The following is a 16,916-nucleotide window of genomic DNA, read 5'->3' as shown; positions in this document are numbered from 1 at the left end:
ACACATCCAAGGAAGCCATAACCCCCTTACGAAACAAAGTTACTTTGGGGAATTGCACACGAAAAAGGAAAATGTCTGCTGTAAAAACTAGAAGCTCACAAAAAAAAAAAAAAAAAATGAAAAAAAAAATAAATTGAAGACACAAACTAAAATATAAAAAGCAATCTTTAGAATATTTTAATAGTAAAGTCAGTTGGGTGAATGGTACAGGTTAGCTTGTGTCTGCTGCGGGTAGCTTTCCAGCTTCTGTGGTGGAATGAGTGGAATTACAAAAGGTCCTTGTGTTGGTGGAAGTGGAGGTTGCTCTGGCTCTTGTTTCACACTTTTGGGTTCAGGGCAATTTTCATGGGGTGGGATGTCACAGTTGTTGTCAGAAGGCTGTTGGTACTCTATATTGGAGCTGTATTGCTTCAGCCGTATGTGCCAAGCTAGGCTGCATACAGCAGATACAGTCTTGAACTGATGAATTACATTACGTGGGATGAAATAGATATCATTGTCACACAGCTGGATGCGTGCGTAGCGGATGCCTTCCCTTCTCATTTGGTTGAGCTTTGCTTCATCCACCCACTGAACACACTATAAACGAATTGAAAACGCCAGGAGTTAAAAGATTTCATGAATAGATCATATTGAAGATGATTACATGAGATATAGTTTAGATTGTATAAACGTGTTATTTACATAAGGTACAAATGAGCCCACTAAGTCGGACTTGGCTACAAGGACCAAGCTCCAAAGTGCCATACGTCAAGTATGTTGGCAAACGGCTTTATCACTCAACATTCTCAGGGGCGGAAATACTACCAATCAACATCGTATGGAGAACAGAATTTTTCTCTTCTAAACTGATGGCTTTTTACTTTACACAAACAAATGAAGTGGAACTTCAACTGGCCATGGGAAGTACAATCTTAGACATGACACTGGAGTCACAACAGTTTTTGAATCACATTTCTGTGGCACATCAGTTTTACTGAGAAAACAGAGGAAAGCGATTTAAGTCTACACTGAAATGCGTAACAAAAAAAGTTCTGCAACATTTGATAGTACCTGAGAAACTGGTGGCTCATGGAGATCAAGTTGTAACCTCTGCACCACATGTGAAAAGTCCTCTGCATGAAAGCATATCACATCTTTGGTTATGCGAGGTTGATCACTCCTGAAAGACAACGAAAAACTGGTCACTGAAATGTAGGATAATATTCCAAAAGTTGCTATATATAAATTTGTAGAAAATATGACCTTACAGAACTGTTATGTTACCAATATACACATTAGTGCCAAGCAATAATCGAAAGGCTCATGTGCAGCCTCCTTAAATAATCCAGGTATGTGTTCTGGGAGTGTTTTAACTTAAAAGAGTCAAATAAACACGGAATGGATCATGGGAAATTTTGGCAAAGTTGCGTATAATGCACAGGGCATGCCTGGGTGACGTCATAGCTACAAACAAACAATATACATCTCATCTGAATAACTCAATAGCCCCCCCAAAGAGTACCTACCATTCTCCAAACTGCACAGCTTTCAGAACTCCTACAGCAGCTGTGCTTTCCCAGTCAAAACCTTGTCCAACGTGATCAGCGTGGGCTCTCGTCCTGTCCTCAAAGAGAACTTCACGGGGTTCACTTGTACGAGGTAGGTACTGGAGATTTTTTATTTCATTCATTGATCTTAAGGAAAGGGGGGGGGGAGTGTTTATTTAATTGACATTTATAGGTGTGTATATAAAAGAGAAAATTGTTTTGGATTGCTATTTCTATACATAAATTACTAAATCTGTAAAACAAAACAAAACCACACCATAGTTGCAGCACATAATTGTTCACATAATAATTTAGAGGAAAAAGAACATTCCCTAGACAGAAACCCGGCTTACCGTCTACGTTTGAATGGGGATTTTGGCATGTCTGCAGTTGGAATCATTTGTTCCCCTGGTCTCACCCACATGATTGGGCCATCATCACTTTGTGACCGGCACTCAAGTTTCAGAGTAGACATGGTCCCCCAAGGTAATGTCATCTATAAGTACAAAAGTCACTTGTTAAAAACACCTTTACGTCACTAAATATTTTTTCTTATACCTAAATATATAAGAGGTGATGTATAAACAAAGACCCCTTTGTCGTAAATTTTCCCTCGTCTATAAATGTATATATATATATATATTATATATATATATTATATATATATCACATATACACACACATTCCATCTGAATGGCCTTATGCATGGGAACAGTGAGATTTGCAACCTTTATACACAATGTAATGCAACTTGTCCACAGCAGAAATAATGTAAGCCAAAAGTGGGTAAAATGTTTAAAAAAAACCCCCAAAACATTGCGCCTTCATATACAGAGCAACAGTTACAATTATTATGCACATAGCACAGCTGCAATAGTTGTATTCTTGCACAACAGAGAGAGAGATCTCATATGAAGCACACATTTACACTACTGTTCAAGAGTTTGGGGTCACTTGAAATGCCCTCACTTTTGAAAGAAAATGCTGTCCGTTAAAATAACATTAAGTGGATCAGAAATACAGTGTACACGTTGCTAATTTTGTAAATGACTATTGTAGCTGGAGATGGGCTGATTTTAATATCTTCATGGGCGTACAGATGCACTATATGAGCAACTATCGCTCCTGTATTCCAATGGCACAATGCGTTAGATAATGTACATTTATAAGGCTAACTGTTGATTAGAAAGCCTTTTCGCAATAATGTGACCTCAACTAATTATATATATATATATATATATATATATATATATATATATATATATATATATGCACATATACACACACACACACACACACACACACACATGAAAACGTGCCTTTAGAAAAGGGGATTCCTCCAACATATCCAGAAACTCAGGGAAAAAGTCTCCAACCTCTTCATCAACGGCTCCCACTAAGCTGATCTGCCGCATTGGACCTGCTCTATATGTGCCACAGCAGTATGTCCTGCTTACCTGAAACAAACACAGAACGTCTTAATCGGGTGTTGAGTTATAAAGCCAAGAGATAGTTTATTTAAAACAAAACCAAAACAAAAATAGGAAAACTCATCTCTCATTTCTACTTAAACAGCCAATTTCACCCTATTGAGCTCCTTCTCGCATATCCTTCCCTCTATGTAAATGGTGAGGCATGGGATGCAACTGCGAGCATAAGACACAGACACTGCTCACGGCTCTGCAAGGAACGCCACATCTACTTTCTCCCGTTCTTTTTTATTTATTTTTTTGAGAAGTCTTAAATGGATCAGCTCCATTCCCTATAACTTAAGTATACAGTTTTACCTGGAGGTTATCAAGTTTGTGAAGTAACACCAAATGGAGGGAGTGAAACTGGACTTGTGGTCACCTAGAGTGATCTATAAGAGATTCCTTGACTCCCTGATACCACAGAGCATTGGCCTCATGCAGGCGACCTGTTGACACAAGGACTGTTTACTTTTCCTACTGTTGTGATGACTACTGCTGCTTCTTTGTAGTAAGCTTTACATTGATTTATAGATTGTTGGTGCTGTGACACAGTGCTTACAAATGTATGAATGTTTCAATGCCTAAGGTGTACCCTATTTAACATAAATTGACTTCATTCATGTTCGGTCTGTATATACTTGGTCAAGCTATTGATGTTTGTGTTCCATGTCACAGTATGCCTTGTATATTAAATGTATGTCTTGTGTAAAAAACAAAAAACAAGCTGGGGCCCATTCTAAGCATCTGCATAGCACGTCTGTCACAGGTATCTTTGAAAAAAAAAACATGGTTGACTGCTAGGTTTATTGAAAATAAATGGAGGAGTGACTTGGGTAAACTGGTTAACATGTTTTCATATACACCTGAGAAGCAATCTTGACTGCCCTATTTGGGTGAAAGAATCTATGATAGGATTTCACAAATGCATGTTAACAAAAAAACTATGCTTAGTACCTGCATATGGAAGTTGGAGATGGTGGTTGTCTCTATGTCTTTCTTGCCCAAGATCTCCATCTTCACTGGGGTGTTAGGGAAATTAAAAGCAAAGTAGTCCAAAAAATCCGGCAAGTAAGCAGCAGCTCCGTGAACTACGGCCAGTGCATAATAAGCTGCACTCTTGTCATTTTCTCGAAACGTCTTCTCCAGGAATTCCTCAGCAAACCTCTCCATCTCCATGGGAGACAAAAAAGAGAGTTCGTCCATGTAAGCATGCAAAACTGGTGCTCCTCCATTTGACTGGTTTTCCTCATGCATCAAACGGCTGAACTTAGACTCGGTTTTCAAGGTGCTGGTACGAATGCAGTGCTCTTGATGAGACGCAAAGGGCATCTGAACTTCCTGTGGAACTCTGTATTCTTCAGTACCCAAATCAGAGCGGCAGAGTTGCTCATCCAGCAAGTATCTGCAGGACTCCTTGTTCTCCTCAACTACAGCATCCTCCTGGTCCAGGGTATCCTGGTTGATTCGAGTCAGTCCAGCACAGAGAGTCTGTACTTCCTTGTTATACATTTTCAGCCGCCGACCTCTCAGGTCATCCCTATGTTTCTTTTTCTTCTTCTTTTTGATCTTCTTGAGGAGAAATTCATGACCTTCATTCTTGATCGCACACTGGGATTGACCATTCTCATCTGTAATCTCTGTGGATTTAAACAGAACTAAATTAGTCAAATTCTGCATAAATGTAGCTGTACATATGCATACATATCTGTACAATGTAGCTTGAATGTGGAATAACACCATGTATAACCTGCTGCTTATTCTATAGAACTAAGTCATCGAAAGTCGAGGTTTTTTGTGTAATATATAGCATTATAATGTTTAAGTAAAAGGTGGGGGGGGGGGCACATGATGGCACAGAGCATATACTATGCGCCCAGAGATCTGTTCATGTTTTTACAAAAACGCATTCATGTTGGTTTTGTTTGCAACATCAAAGAGCAGTATTAACATTGCAAAAAACAAGTTATGAAAGAAAACAAAAATCTCCCATTCAACCGAAAGAGCAGCAGAGAATATATGTTGTCTAGCAGACAATGTTTACCTTACATTGTTTATTGTTCCTCACAACCAGTTTGCATGTTGCATTTTCCCCTGAAAGGTATACTACGTCACACATTTTACTAGAGTTTTGCATTAACTTTCGCACAAACTTTATTTTTAATAAAAAAAGAAGCCCATTTCATGTGTTTGTACGAATCAACAATAAGGGTGATCTCTGAATAAATTGACGATTGTTGATTGCAAAAGTGCATGATTCGTCCATTCGTAGCAAGATGAGCAATAAGCATTAATCTCAGCCTCTGCCTAGCTACCAATACTGCAAGTTAATTGTTTATTTTTAATGCAGAAAATGTACCATCGCAGGGTGGACTGGGGAAGCTGTAGTGTATTACAGGGACTGCAGCAGACATTTTTTCCTTTGTTTCTGAGTGGCGTTTGGTTGATGAAGACAGTTGCCCATTTATGCTACTAGCAAAACCTTTAATTTGTGGATTTTTTTATTTATTTATTTTTATAAGCGCACTATATCACTTTGTATTTGATTTTATAGTGCACAGCCTGCCTTTCTTTCACTGACAGCACACTGGCGGCTGCCCAAATATTTGGAGAACCATGACAGGACCACTGTATCAAGTGTAGGCAGAGGCGCACAGGGTAAGAGGAGGGAAGGACCTGAAGCAGAGGGGTTATATAGCCTTGCAGAGGTCATGGATGAGCAGCACACATCAGCTCACATTCTGGAAGATGCAGTGGCTTGGACCACAGGCAGGTGCAGCAATGTGATTGGGGTTTACTGAAGGGGTAGCAAACATGGAAACTTTGTGGGTTTAAGTTAGACTTGGGCACCAGGGGGCTCTTAGTGTTCATCTTCGTGCTCGTCTTCGGGGGGGGGGGGGGAAATCTTCGTATTCCGCGAATATTTGCCTGTTCCCGTCTTCTCTTCGGGCGAATATTCGTGGACATTCTTCGTGTTCGGTTTTTCTTCGTTTTTTCCGGTTAAGGGGTTAATATGGGGTTAACGCAGCTCTGGCGCCAGGAGTTTAAATGTACGTATGAGCAACTCTATTTGCCGTCAGCAGGGGGCTCGTCTGCCATTGGTTGATGGCAGACGAGCCCCCTGCTGGCGACCAATAGGGTCGCTCGTACAGACTGTTAAACTCCTGGTGCCGTAACTTACCCTGCAGAACCCACTGGCCTCCTTGTTCTATCAGTTAAATGTCCGTACGAGTGACCAATAAAGTCGCTCGTACGGACATTTAACTAATTGAACAGGGAGGGAGACCAGTGGGATCTGCAGGGTAAGTTGCAGCATTGGGGTTTTAAAAGTCTGTACGAGCGACCAACAGAGTCGCTCATGCGGACATTTAACTGATAGAACAGGGAGACCAGTGGGATCTGCCGGGTAAGTTTCAGCATTGGGGTTAACTTTTTTTTTTTTTTAAAGGGTTAAGGGGCCGTGCGAATGAGCCTATTGGTCGCTTGCACGGCCCTTTAACCTACAGATTTCTGCTCCCGTTATCTAACGCAGCATCGAAGGGGTTAACGTGAGCGGAAATCCATAGGTTTGCTGTCAGGGGTTACAACTTACAAAGGCCGTGCGAGTGAGCCTATTGGTCACCTGCAGGGTCTTCCTCTGGCATCAACCAATTGGGTGATGCCAGAGGAGGTCCCTGTAGGCGACCAATAGGCTCATTCGCACTGCCCTGTAACCCGTGACGGCGAACCTGTGGATTTCCACTTCCGTGAACTGCCGCGAAGACAAGGTAAGTTAGAAGGGGGGGGGGGGGGTGGTAGACGAAGACGATCACGAAGATCTTCGTGGTGTGTGTCTTCGCCTACGTTTTACCGCCGCTGTCTTCCCTTCAGCGTGTCTTCGGAACGAACACGAAAACTGACTCTTCGTGTTAGTTTTCATGTTTGCCCGAAGACGAATGCACAAGTCTAGTTTAAGTTGTGCATCATATATCACACTTGGTGGTAAGGGCAGCTATTTCAACTGGAGGGCAGTATAGGTTTTTGAAACAGACTGAAAAGTGCCATATGATTGCCAGGTACTTTCACTGCAGCATGAAGGCAAACAAGCAGCTGAGGGAGGAGCAGGAGAAGGCAAGCCTAACCCACCACTGTTTACATCAAGATGTAGTTACCTCCTGGAACTCCACCCTGGACATAATGGAGCGGATCCTAGAGCAGTAATGGGCTCTTCACTCTGCAATTTAGGGATGTGACTGAGGACCAGAGGCAGAGCACTGCCACTTTGAGCCAGGTCATGCCCTTACCTACCTTGAACACATGTATGACTTGCTGGAACAAAATAAGGTCTTTCCATGCGGAAAAAAAAAGTGGAAAGTGGAAAGTTGATCAGTAGGTCGCATGCAAGCCACCAAGGACACCCACAGTACATGCTGGCCACCCCTGTGACCAAAAGGGATAAGGGCAAGTTGGCTCATAAAAATAATGTCAAACGTTGGAGACATCCTAGTCCATAGGGTGCATGCGAAGCAGATATTCCCAGCAGCAGTAGTGCCAGACACATGTCAGATTCCCAATCCCTTGCACCCATGCAGAGCAGCTTCACTAGACCCACGGGAACATGACCCGCAGAGGCCCTTGATACTATTGGTGGGAACAAAGCTCTCCCCTGCACCTCTTTCACTGTCCTTAATCTCTAGAGGAACATTTTTGCTTGCCGTGCGCAAGTCTAATTTTTACTGCCATGCTTAGTTTATACAGAGAAGTACTAAATTGCAGTATGCACATACTTATGATTCAATAGCTTTTAGAACCACCTTTAGCCGCAATAACAAAGTAATAATCTCTATAGGACTTTCAGTTTCTCACATGTTTGTGGATGAATTTTGTCCCACTCTTCTTTACAACATTGTTTCAGTTCATTGAGGTTTGCAGGTATTTGTTTATGCACAGCTCTGTTAAGGTACCGCCTCAGCATTTCAATTGAGTTGAGGTCTGGACTTTGACTTTCAGATATTCTGTTGTAGAGAGCTGGTGTGCTTGGGATCATTGTCCTGTTGCATGACCCACATTTGGTCAAGCTTTAGCTGTCTGAAAGTTGGCCTAACATTTGACTTTAGAATTGTTTGGTATACAGAGGAGTTCATGGCCGACTGAATGACTGCAAGGTCCTGTGGCTCCAAAACATCACTGTGCTTGACAGTTGGTATGCAGTGTTTGTGCCAATATGCTGTTTGGTTTTCGCCAAACATCACCACTTTAGCCTCGTCTGTCCAAGAGGAGTCTTGTAGTTTGTTCAGATGGCACTGCCATGCTCTTTTTAGAAAGAATGGGCTTTCTCCTGGGAACCCTTTCAAACAAATCATACTTATTCAGTCTAATTTTACTGTCATGACCTGCTAGCTGAGGCTTGCAGAATCTGAGCTATAACTCTTGGGGTTTTTTTGCAATTTCTCTGAGCATTGCATGGTCTGATGTTGGGGTGAATTTGCTGGGACATCCACTCCTTGGAAGATTGGCCACTGTCCTGAATGTTTCCCACCTTTGAATAATCTTTCTTAGTGTAGAATGATCGACACTGAATTGCTTGAATATGATCTTCTTTTCTAAGATCATCTCCGATGGCTTTCCTCCTTGAGATCGTGAATGTTTCAAACCAGAAAACCTTGTCTTTTATAGGAGGTGGTAACACTTGCCAATGACTAGGGCTGAAACAACTAATCGATAAAATCAATAACGATTTTAATTATCGATTAGTTGAACTGATTTTTATCGATTATAAAAAGGTTTTATTTAGAGCAAATGCTCTGAAAAACTCCTCTCCTTATATAATCCGACCTCAAACAGAGATCGGATTATAACTCTAGAATCCAGATCCCCCGCAACGCTGCGGGGGACCTGGATTCTCCTCACTTCATAGAAGCCTCAGCGTAAGTGAAGGGCAGTAACGGAGGCTATCTGTGCGCATCGTGCAGACCCCCACCAGCTGACAGAGAATCGAGGTTTCCTGCAGAGGATCATCCTCTCTGTCAGCCGGTGGGGGTCTGCATCGCACAGACAGCCTCCGTTACTCACCTTCACTTTCACTGCAGCTTCATAGAAGCCTCAGCGTAAGTGCCTGTCAGTAACGGAGGTTCACAAAACACCAGGGAGTCGGGAGAAAGGCAGAGTGGCGTATGGGAGGGGGGAGGAGTCAGAGGGATGTATGGGAGCCACCCTCCCATACACCACTCTGGCTCCTCCCCCTCCCACACGCCACTCTGCCTCTCTACCCGGCTCCCTGGTGTCTTGTGAACCTCCGTTGCTGACAGGAGGCAGAGTGGAGTGTGGGGGGGGGAGGAGGCAGAGTGGAGAGGGGGGAGGCAGTGTGGCGTATGGGTGAGTTATAGTGGTGTATGGGGGGTATAATGAATTTCAGGGAGGCAGAATGGCATATCTGTGGGAGTTAGAGTGGTGTATAGGGGGAGGTAGAGTGTTGTATGGGGGGGGTATAATGAATTTCAGAGTGGCATATCTGGGGGAGGCAGAGTGGTGAATCATGAATTTCAGGGTGGTACAGAGCATTTATGGGGGGGCAGAGTGGCATATTAGGGTGCACAGTGGCATATAGGGAGCTGTAAGGCATAAATGGGGTGCACAGTGGCATATTGGAAGTTATAAGGCATATAGGGGGCATAAGGCATATCGATATTGGGCATATCAGGGGGGCATAAGGCATATCTGGGGGTAAAAGGTATATCAGGGGGCTCAGTTGCATATCTCTGGCATATAAGGAGTATAAGGCATATCAGGGGGCACAGTGGCATATCAGGGGGCACAGTGGAATCTCTGGCATATAAGAGGTATAAGGCATATATGGGGGAAGAGTGGCAAGCTGGGGGTCAGATGTGCATAACTGGGGGCAGTTTTTTATTACATTATTTTAAATTGAAAATTTATTTTTTCAATTAAATCGGATAAAAAAAATGCAATCGGCCAACTAATCGATTATTAAAATAATCGTTAGTTGCAGCCCTACTGATGACCAATGAATCAAGGACATTTGTTTAGCAGTACCTGTCTGCTACTTAGCATCTAAATTCCTATGGAAGCAGCAAGTGTGTACACGTTTTCTTCATTTTAGCTTTATTTGTGTTGAATAAATCATGACATGGTATAATATGTTGTTTTTAATGTTTAGACCTGTTAAGGACCAGATGATTATGTGCTCTTATATAAAACCATAGAATTCAAAGAGGGTGTACTTTCCTTTTCACATGTGAAAGATAATAGAGCTAGATGAATTTTGCTGTAAAACTTTTTTTTGGGAAAACAAATGGTGTTCTTTAAAAATATATAGTATATATTCGATATTTGAGTAAATAGTCAACTTAATACCTTCTTGGTGAAACTGTACAATCATTTCAACCTACACCGCTTTTGAGGTTTGTTTTTATTAAAAAATTAAAATAAAAAGGTTACCAGGGATTCCTTAAACAGAATTTACGTTAAAAGCAAAACACTTTCCCCTGGTTTGATATGCATAATGTGCGTATAAGGAAATGCCTTTTGCTTTTCTTACTTCCTGTTATCAGTTATTTTCAGTTTTTTTTTTTTTTTTTAAGTTCATGCCCAGTTCATGACACCTTCAGTAGCAGTTACCTGTCTTTTGAATATGTGAAGTGTCTAAGAATGCTAACCCAACTTCCATAGCGTATACGGTAAAGCCATTTAAAGGAGCATCCATGCCCAAACTCAGTGAAGCACTCCCAATATGTACTTCAGCCCCATCAACCCCTGCCCATTTGGAAGTACTCCCCATTGGTGTATGTCCCTTCAGATGGCTACTTAAGAGAATGTAGCCAAGCCAATGAAATATCATGCTTATATATACACAAAATCCAATGTTTCAACCTCCATAAAGGACCTCACCATAAACTGTTAAGAGCTAAAATGCACCACTTACAGCTTTAAAAGAAAAAAACAAAACAAAACCCTTTAGCTTAGAGCTGGAGGTAAAGTGAGAGTCAGTTGCCCACCCCCTCTGTCAGATAAGTCCTGAGTCACAGGATGTGTGTATTCAGAAGTAATCCTGGCTCTGATGCTATGGTCAATTCAGTCACCTCTCCAAATGGAAAAGCATATATTGCTACTCATTATTTAGGCAAAAATCAAGTGATTACCAATGAGACAGGGAAGGCTTAAGGCTAGGTAGATTTTTAAGCCTGGGTACTCTTAGGAGACCCCTCCAACTTTGGTCCATCATGGAGTTTGGGTATATTCTATACGTTTTGGTTTAGCAAAGCTTTGGGGGGGAAATAGTAAAACAGATCAAGATATTATGGATAGATAACACATTTTCATAAGTGAAAACATTTGGCATTTATAGTCGACATAAGTTCATTTATAGAATGTTTTATATAAGCATTTAAAATGAGTCATGGTATAACTGTCAAGAGATAATAATCAGCCAAGAAGCAACAGCTGCTAACCATGTATTTCTAGGCTATTAAACATCTGCTAAACAAGTAAGCCATGACACACTACAAAAGAAAGATAAATTATATATATCTCTCTCAACAGGATTTAGTCAATTTAGTTTATACCCAGAAAATAATTTTCTGTATTTAAAAACAAGTCAAGATCAATTTTTAGTACAAGTCTGAGTCAGTCTGTCGAATCAGTTGTTTATCCAGTTTTGCAGCAGAAAAGCTTTTCATACACATACGCCTTAGATTGTAAGCTCTTGAGCAGGGCCTTCAAAAGCCCACCATTCCTGAGTGCAACTTTGTGTAAAAGTACCATAAGGCCAGATGGCAAGGTCACGGACAGGGTGCTCATGTCCGGATGTGTCTGTATGAATGTATATTTGTTGTGTGTGTTAGCTGTACCACTTAACCCCTTCGCGACCTTTGCCGGTTCAGGACCGTCATAACAAGAAGGTCACTAAATGACCTTTGACGGTCCTGAACCGTCAAAAAATTAAATAAGCTTAGAAAGTGATCAAGGATCACTTTCTTCGCTTAAACGGCCTTGCTGCAATGCCTCGATGTCGAGGCATTCAGCAAGGCCGAGATCGGCATCGGGGGCCATGTCTGGCCCCTCCCCGGGGCGTCAACAGCCGCCATACATTGTATGGCGGCGGACGCCCGTTTTAAAAGCGTTTAGGAGGCGATCAACGATCGCCTCCTAAACTTAAATGGTGTCGCTGGAATGCCTCGATCAGGAGGCATCCAGCGACACCAAACACTTACCGCTGCCGGTGATCTTCGCCATCAAGCAAGATGGCGGCGGCCCGGGAAATAAAACAATAAAGACGAAAAAGTTCGCTAGAGGGTCTCCAGACCCTCTAGAGAACTGGCTCCACTTGCTGGTTGAATACAGGTACTGCATTAAACCATGCAAGTCAATGGAGCCCAGCTTTCTAATCACTATGTGATTAGTAAAATATTCAAAAAAAAAATAAAAATAAATAAAAAATTGAAAAAAAAAATAAAAAAAAATGTGCTAACATTTAAAAATAATTATGCAGTGATGTCACTAGATGAACCATCCAGTACCAGCAAAATGTGTAAAAAAAAAATATAAAAAAAGTATAAAAAAAATAAAATAAAATTAAAAAATAAAGTTTATTATTTTGAGCAAGTGCTAAAATTTCTCAAAAATCTCAACAAAGAGTTAAAATAAAAGCACTTCAAATACCCAAGGGGTGTCTAATATATATAAAAAATGGCTGATGGGGTAAATTGGAGTGGCCTAGCTCAAAGATAGGGCATAGGTACAGACTGACCAAAATGGAGAAAAAAAGCGCACTTCCCAAATGTGGCATTTTAAATCTCAAACAACCCGACAAACCCATGCATGTCGGGTATCACTGCACTCAGGAGATGTTCCTGAACACACATTGGGGTGTTGTTTGACAGTGGCATATACCAGGACCTGTATATCTATAACTAAAGTACAATTTGTGTGAAAAAAAAATAAAAAAAATTACTATCACAAAGTTTGACAAAGTGTAGTTCTATAATTGGTGCATGGAAAGGGTTAAAATAACAGCATTTGGAATACCCTGGGGTGTCTAGTTTTCAAAAATATATGGTTTGAATGGGTTAAATTGAGTTAACCGGCTTCAAAGATATTCCAAAGAGGAGAGGGAGGCACAATGACCAAATGACCACCTGAATTACGCATGCCCCAAAAGTAGCCTTTTACCAGCCAAACAATCTGACAAACCCATGCATGTGGGGTATCGCTGTACTCAGGAGATGTTGCTGAACACATATTGGGGTGTTGTTTGACAGTGACATATACCAGCACCTGTATATCTATAACTAAAGTACAATTTGTGTGGAAAAAAAAATAAAAATAATTACTATTACAAAGTTTGACAAAGTGTAGTTGTATAATTGGTGCATGGAAAGGGTTAAAATAACAGCATTTGGAATACCCTGGGGTGTCTAGTTTTCAAAAATATATGGTTTGAATGGGTTAAATTGAGTTAACCGGCTTCAAAGATGTTCCAAAGAGGAGATGGAGGCAGACTGACCAGATTTGTTAAAAAAGATTTGGAAATCATAAAACGCTGCTTGTACTTATTGCCCTATAACTTACAAAAAACAGCAAAAAAACATAAAAACATTGGGTATTTCTAAACTCAGGACAAGTAGTAGAATCTATTTAGCTAGTTTTTTTACTTGCTTTTTTAGGTGAGTAAAAGATTTTTCAAATAAAAGTCATAAAATGTGTTTTTTTTTCAATTTTTCACCATGTTTTTTTAATTTTTTTTTATAGTAAATAAGATGATACAATCAAAATAATGGTATCTGAAGAAAGCCCATCTTGTCCTGAAAAAAACAATATATAACTTATGTGGGTACACTAAATGGGTGAGGAGAAAATTACAGCTGAACACAAGCACCACAAAAGTGTCAAAACAGCCTCGGTCCCACAGGGTACAAAACGAAAAATGAGCCCGGTCCTTAAGGGGTTAAATTTTACAGTGCTACGTAATTTGTTGGCACTTAATACATTTTGATATATATAATATAGTCAAAACAGGTGTCTATAATGAAGGAAGATGACGACAAAATACAACAAGTTCTCAGAGGACACAGGACTGGGTATATGGGAAAGAACATGCTGATATAGTGCATCAAAACTAGTTATGGAATCCATGGTTACACATGCAAAGCTCGGGGGTTATATAAAAATAAAAAAATATAATAAAACAAAAATTCACATTAGCATATAACATAATACAAAGACAGTTTCCTAGCTGTTGGGTCATTATGAAATAGACTTTATACAAATACTTGCCATTGGTTCTTTGGGGAATGCATACAAATACACTCTCTGTTATATTACATAAGTAACAGCAATCTAATTACAATGTTTCACCAATCCCCTTCTAATAAGCACATAACACTTAAATCCACAAACCAATGATCCAATGCTCTTATGAGGGCAACATAACAGAAATAGTGACAAGTGGAAATGTAATAAGAAAAACTTCTCATTGCATTAACAAAAGTAGCACTTTATAATAACTAAGATTTTTATTAGGTTCTCTGTTTGCATCCGGTATAGTTCAGAATAAGCATACTTGGTACAATAAAATGCATCACACGCCATGTTCTGTAACAGAAGGTCTGCAAATTTTGTCATTTAAAAAAAAAAAAAAGTTATATAGTTACTTTGTCAGCCACCTAGCTATGACCTTATTTGCCTGCTTTCAGACCTTATGCTGTTGCAGCGATCAGACCTCGAAGATCAGAACTGGTGTAACAATTTTGACTCTGTGATGATAAAGGGCAATCCCACGCCATACATAGGCTACATGTCTTCACCTGCTATTGCATATGACATTACAGGTATGAAGAACACGGCGTCCTAGAATTAATGACCCTCCGAAGTGCCCTGATCTCAACATTGAGTCTGATTGGGATTACATGAAGATAGAGATGCAACTGAGGCTACCTTAATGCCCACAGAAGAACTGTGACAACCTACCTGCCCGAGTTCCTTATACCGTATGCTAGAAGAATTGATGGCGCCTTTAAGGCAAAGGGTGGTCACGCCAAACATTTATTTGATCTAAAGTTTTCTTCTGTTCATTTATTTTGCTTTTTTTTTGTTAAATGATAAAAATAAAATGATTAACATGCCTTTTTGAAACCACTCTTACTCTTCAGCATTTTTCCCTTTAAGTGCAATGCACCTTTTGCCATACCTCAAAAGAAAACGCCTCATTACACTCCCTCAACTACATGATCCCGGATATTTATCCCACCTGCAGCATTAGAAACATCATTCCTAGAACTGCTGAATATATAAATCATCATTTGCGTAAAAATTGTCTAATTCATAAGGACCGAAATATATATATTTAAACCTTCATACGAAAGAAAATGTTTATCTACCATGGTTTAGAAAAAGACATTTAGTACAGAATTTTTTTTTTTTTTACATTAAAACGAAAACCACATTTTACAAGTCAAGCGCAGAGGACGTGAAAAAAAAATACCGCGCAAAGGGCATCAACTTTTCTCAGTGGATAAATTCAGTTTTCAACACATATTCACAAGAAATTAAACTCAGGTTTTATGTTCAGCAGCACTGACACTCTGATGCACATATTGCTTTGATGACATTGAAAATCAATTTGACAAAACCAGAAATGTAATTTAAAAAATAAATAAATAAATAAAATAAATAAAAAAGGGGGGGGGGGGGTTTGTCGTTTTATATTATAAACTCCGGCCAATACAAAAACACTACAAGAGCAAGCAAAATACACTTTCACCACAGCCCTATCAATCCAAATGCCATCACTTGTAATATATTCATAAGCTTGCCTGGCAGGACTTCTTTCTGAAGACATATTCTCAAGTTTTAGTTTCACCATTAGAAGAATCTAAAGCATTTATAACATCCAGTTGTGGCGCTTGTCACCCAAGCAACCAATAGAATCAGTAGGATCTCCATTTGGTTGCTATAGTGATAAAAATCCCATTTTCCAAACTGCACCCCAAAACAACCTCCTGGGTCTACCCGAATCAACCTATTCACTAATGTGCAATGGGATCATTCAGATAATCAACACCGATGACCAAATCATTTAATCTAAACCCCCCCCAGCATTTGGTATGAGACCTGACAACCAGTTACATCACTACACAGCCATGTATTACTCTGTGATACACCCCGATATTCGACTCACTGCATAAAAAAATGAAATCAACGCCCCCCCCCCATTAAGGCAGCTTTTGCCCAACATCGTCCCATGTAGTCTCAACTCCTTGTCTCACCCTTTTTGACAGGTTTCAGTAGATTCTCCGCTCCTTCTCCACCAGCATTCTCCTTCTTCACCCTGTGTTTCCTCTTGATCTTCTCCAGAGGTCTCTCCAGCTGAGCAAGAGTAAATAAGGCCTGGGTGATGGAGGGCACAGGTTGGGTTGCCTGAGGAAGCCCGGGGGGAGGAGGTCGGAGCAACAGCTCTTCTTTCCCATGCTGATGGTGGTGGTGATGTCTGTGGTGGTGATGATGATGATGGTGACAGCAATGATGGGTGTCACTGTCAAGCTTCCTCCTCTTGACTTGCTTCTCATCATCCTCTCCTCCGCCGTCCTCGTTTCCTTTCTTTTTCCTCTTTTTCTCGGACGACGGGGAACCCTCCCTCCGTTTCTTCTTTCGCCCCCCTTTCGCTTTGTCCCTTTCCTCAGAAAATGTACCCAGCTGCGCAGCCATTTCAATTTCCCCCAACAACGACTTTTAAATGGCCCAATAGCAGCCACTGCGCATGACCTCAGCGCAGAGCACCTTGGGAGATGTAGTTTTCTGCGGTAACTGGGACATCATTGGAGAAAGCTACGCATGCTTAGTAATCCCAAGCCTCACTGGAAATGTAGTTTATCATAGGGAGGGTTGTAGTCCGTGGTGCTGGGCTCGTGCTGGAGAGCACGGA

At 40.7% G+C, this 16,916-nt stretch overlaps 1 protein-coding gene across 1 annotated transcript; it reads right to left on the bottom strand.

The window, feature by feature from the left end:
* Window positions 1-189: 189 nt before the first annotated feature.
* On the bottom strand, window positions 190-16,699 carry LOC149298377 (lysine-specific demethylase 9-like). The gene is made up of 7 exons (XM_089487518.1): window positions 16,261-16,699; window positions 3,956-4,638; window positions 2,849-2,986; window positions 1,883-2,025; window positions 1,509-1,676; window positions 1,054-1,162; window positions 190-579 (listed from the first exon to the last, which is right to left on the bottom strand). The coding sequence occupies exons 1-7, from the start codon at window positions 16,697-16,699 to the stop codon at window positions 190-192; spliced, it is 2,070 nt and encodes a 689-aa protein (XP_089343644.1).
* Between the last annotated feature and the right edge of the window lie 217 nt (window positions 16,700-16,916).

Source organism: Sceloporus occidentalis, unplaced genomic scaffold (assembly GCF_023333645.1).
Source record: "Sceloporus occidentalis isolate IW3139 unplaced genomic scaffold, rSceOcc1.0.p SCAF_33, whole genome shotgun sequence".
In the NCBI taxonomy this organism is placed as follows: domain Eukaryota; kingdom Metazoa; phylum Chordata; class Lepidosauria; order Squamata; family Phrynosomatidae; genus Sceloporus; species Sceloporus occidentalis.
This window is presented reverse-complemented; position numbering and strand designations above follow the sequence as displayed.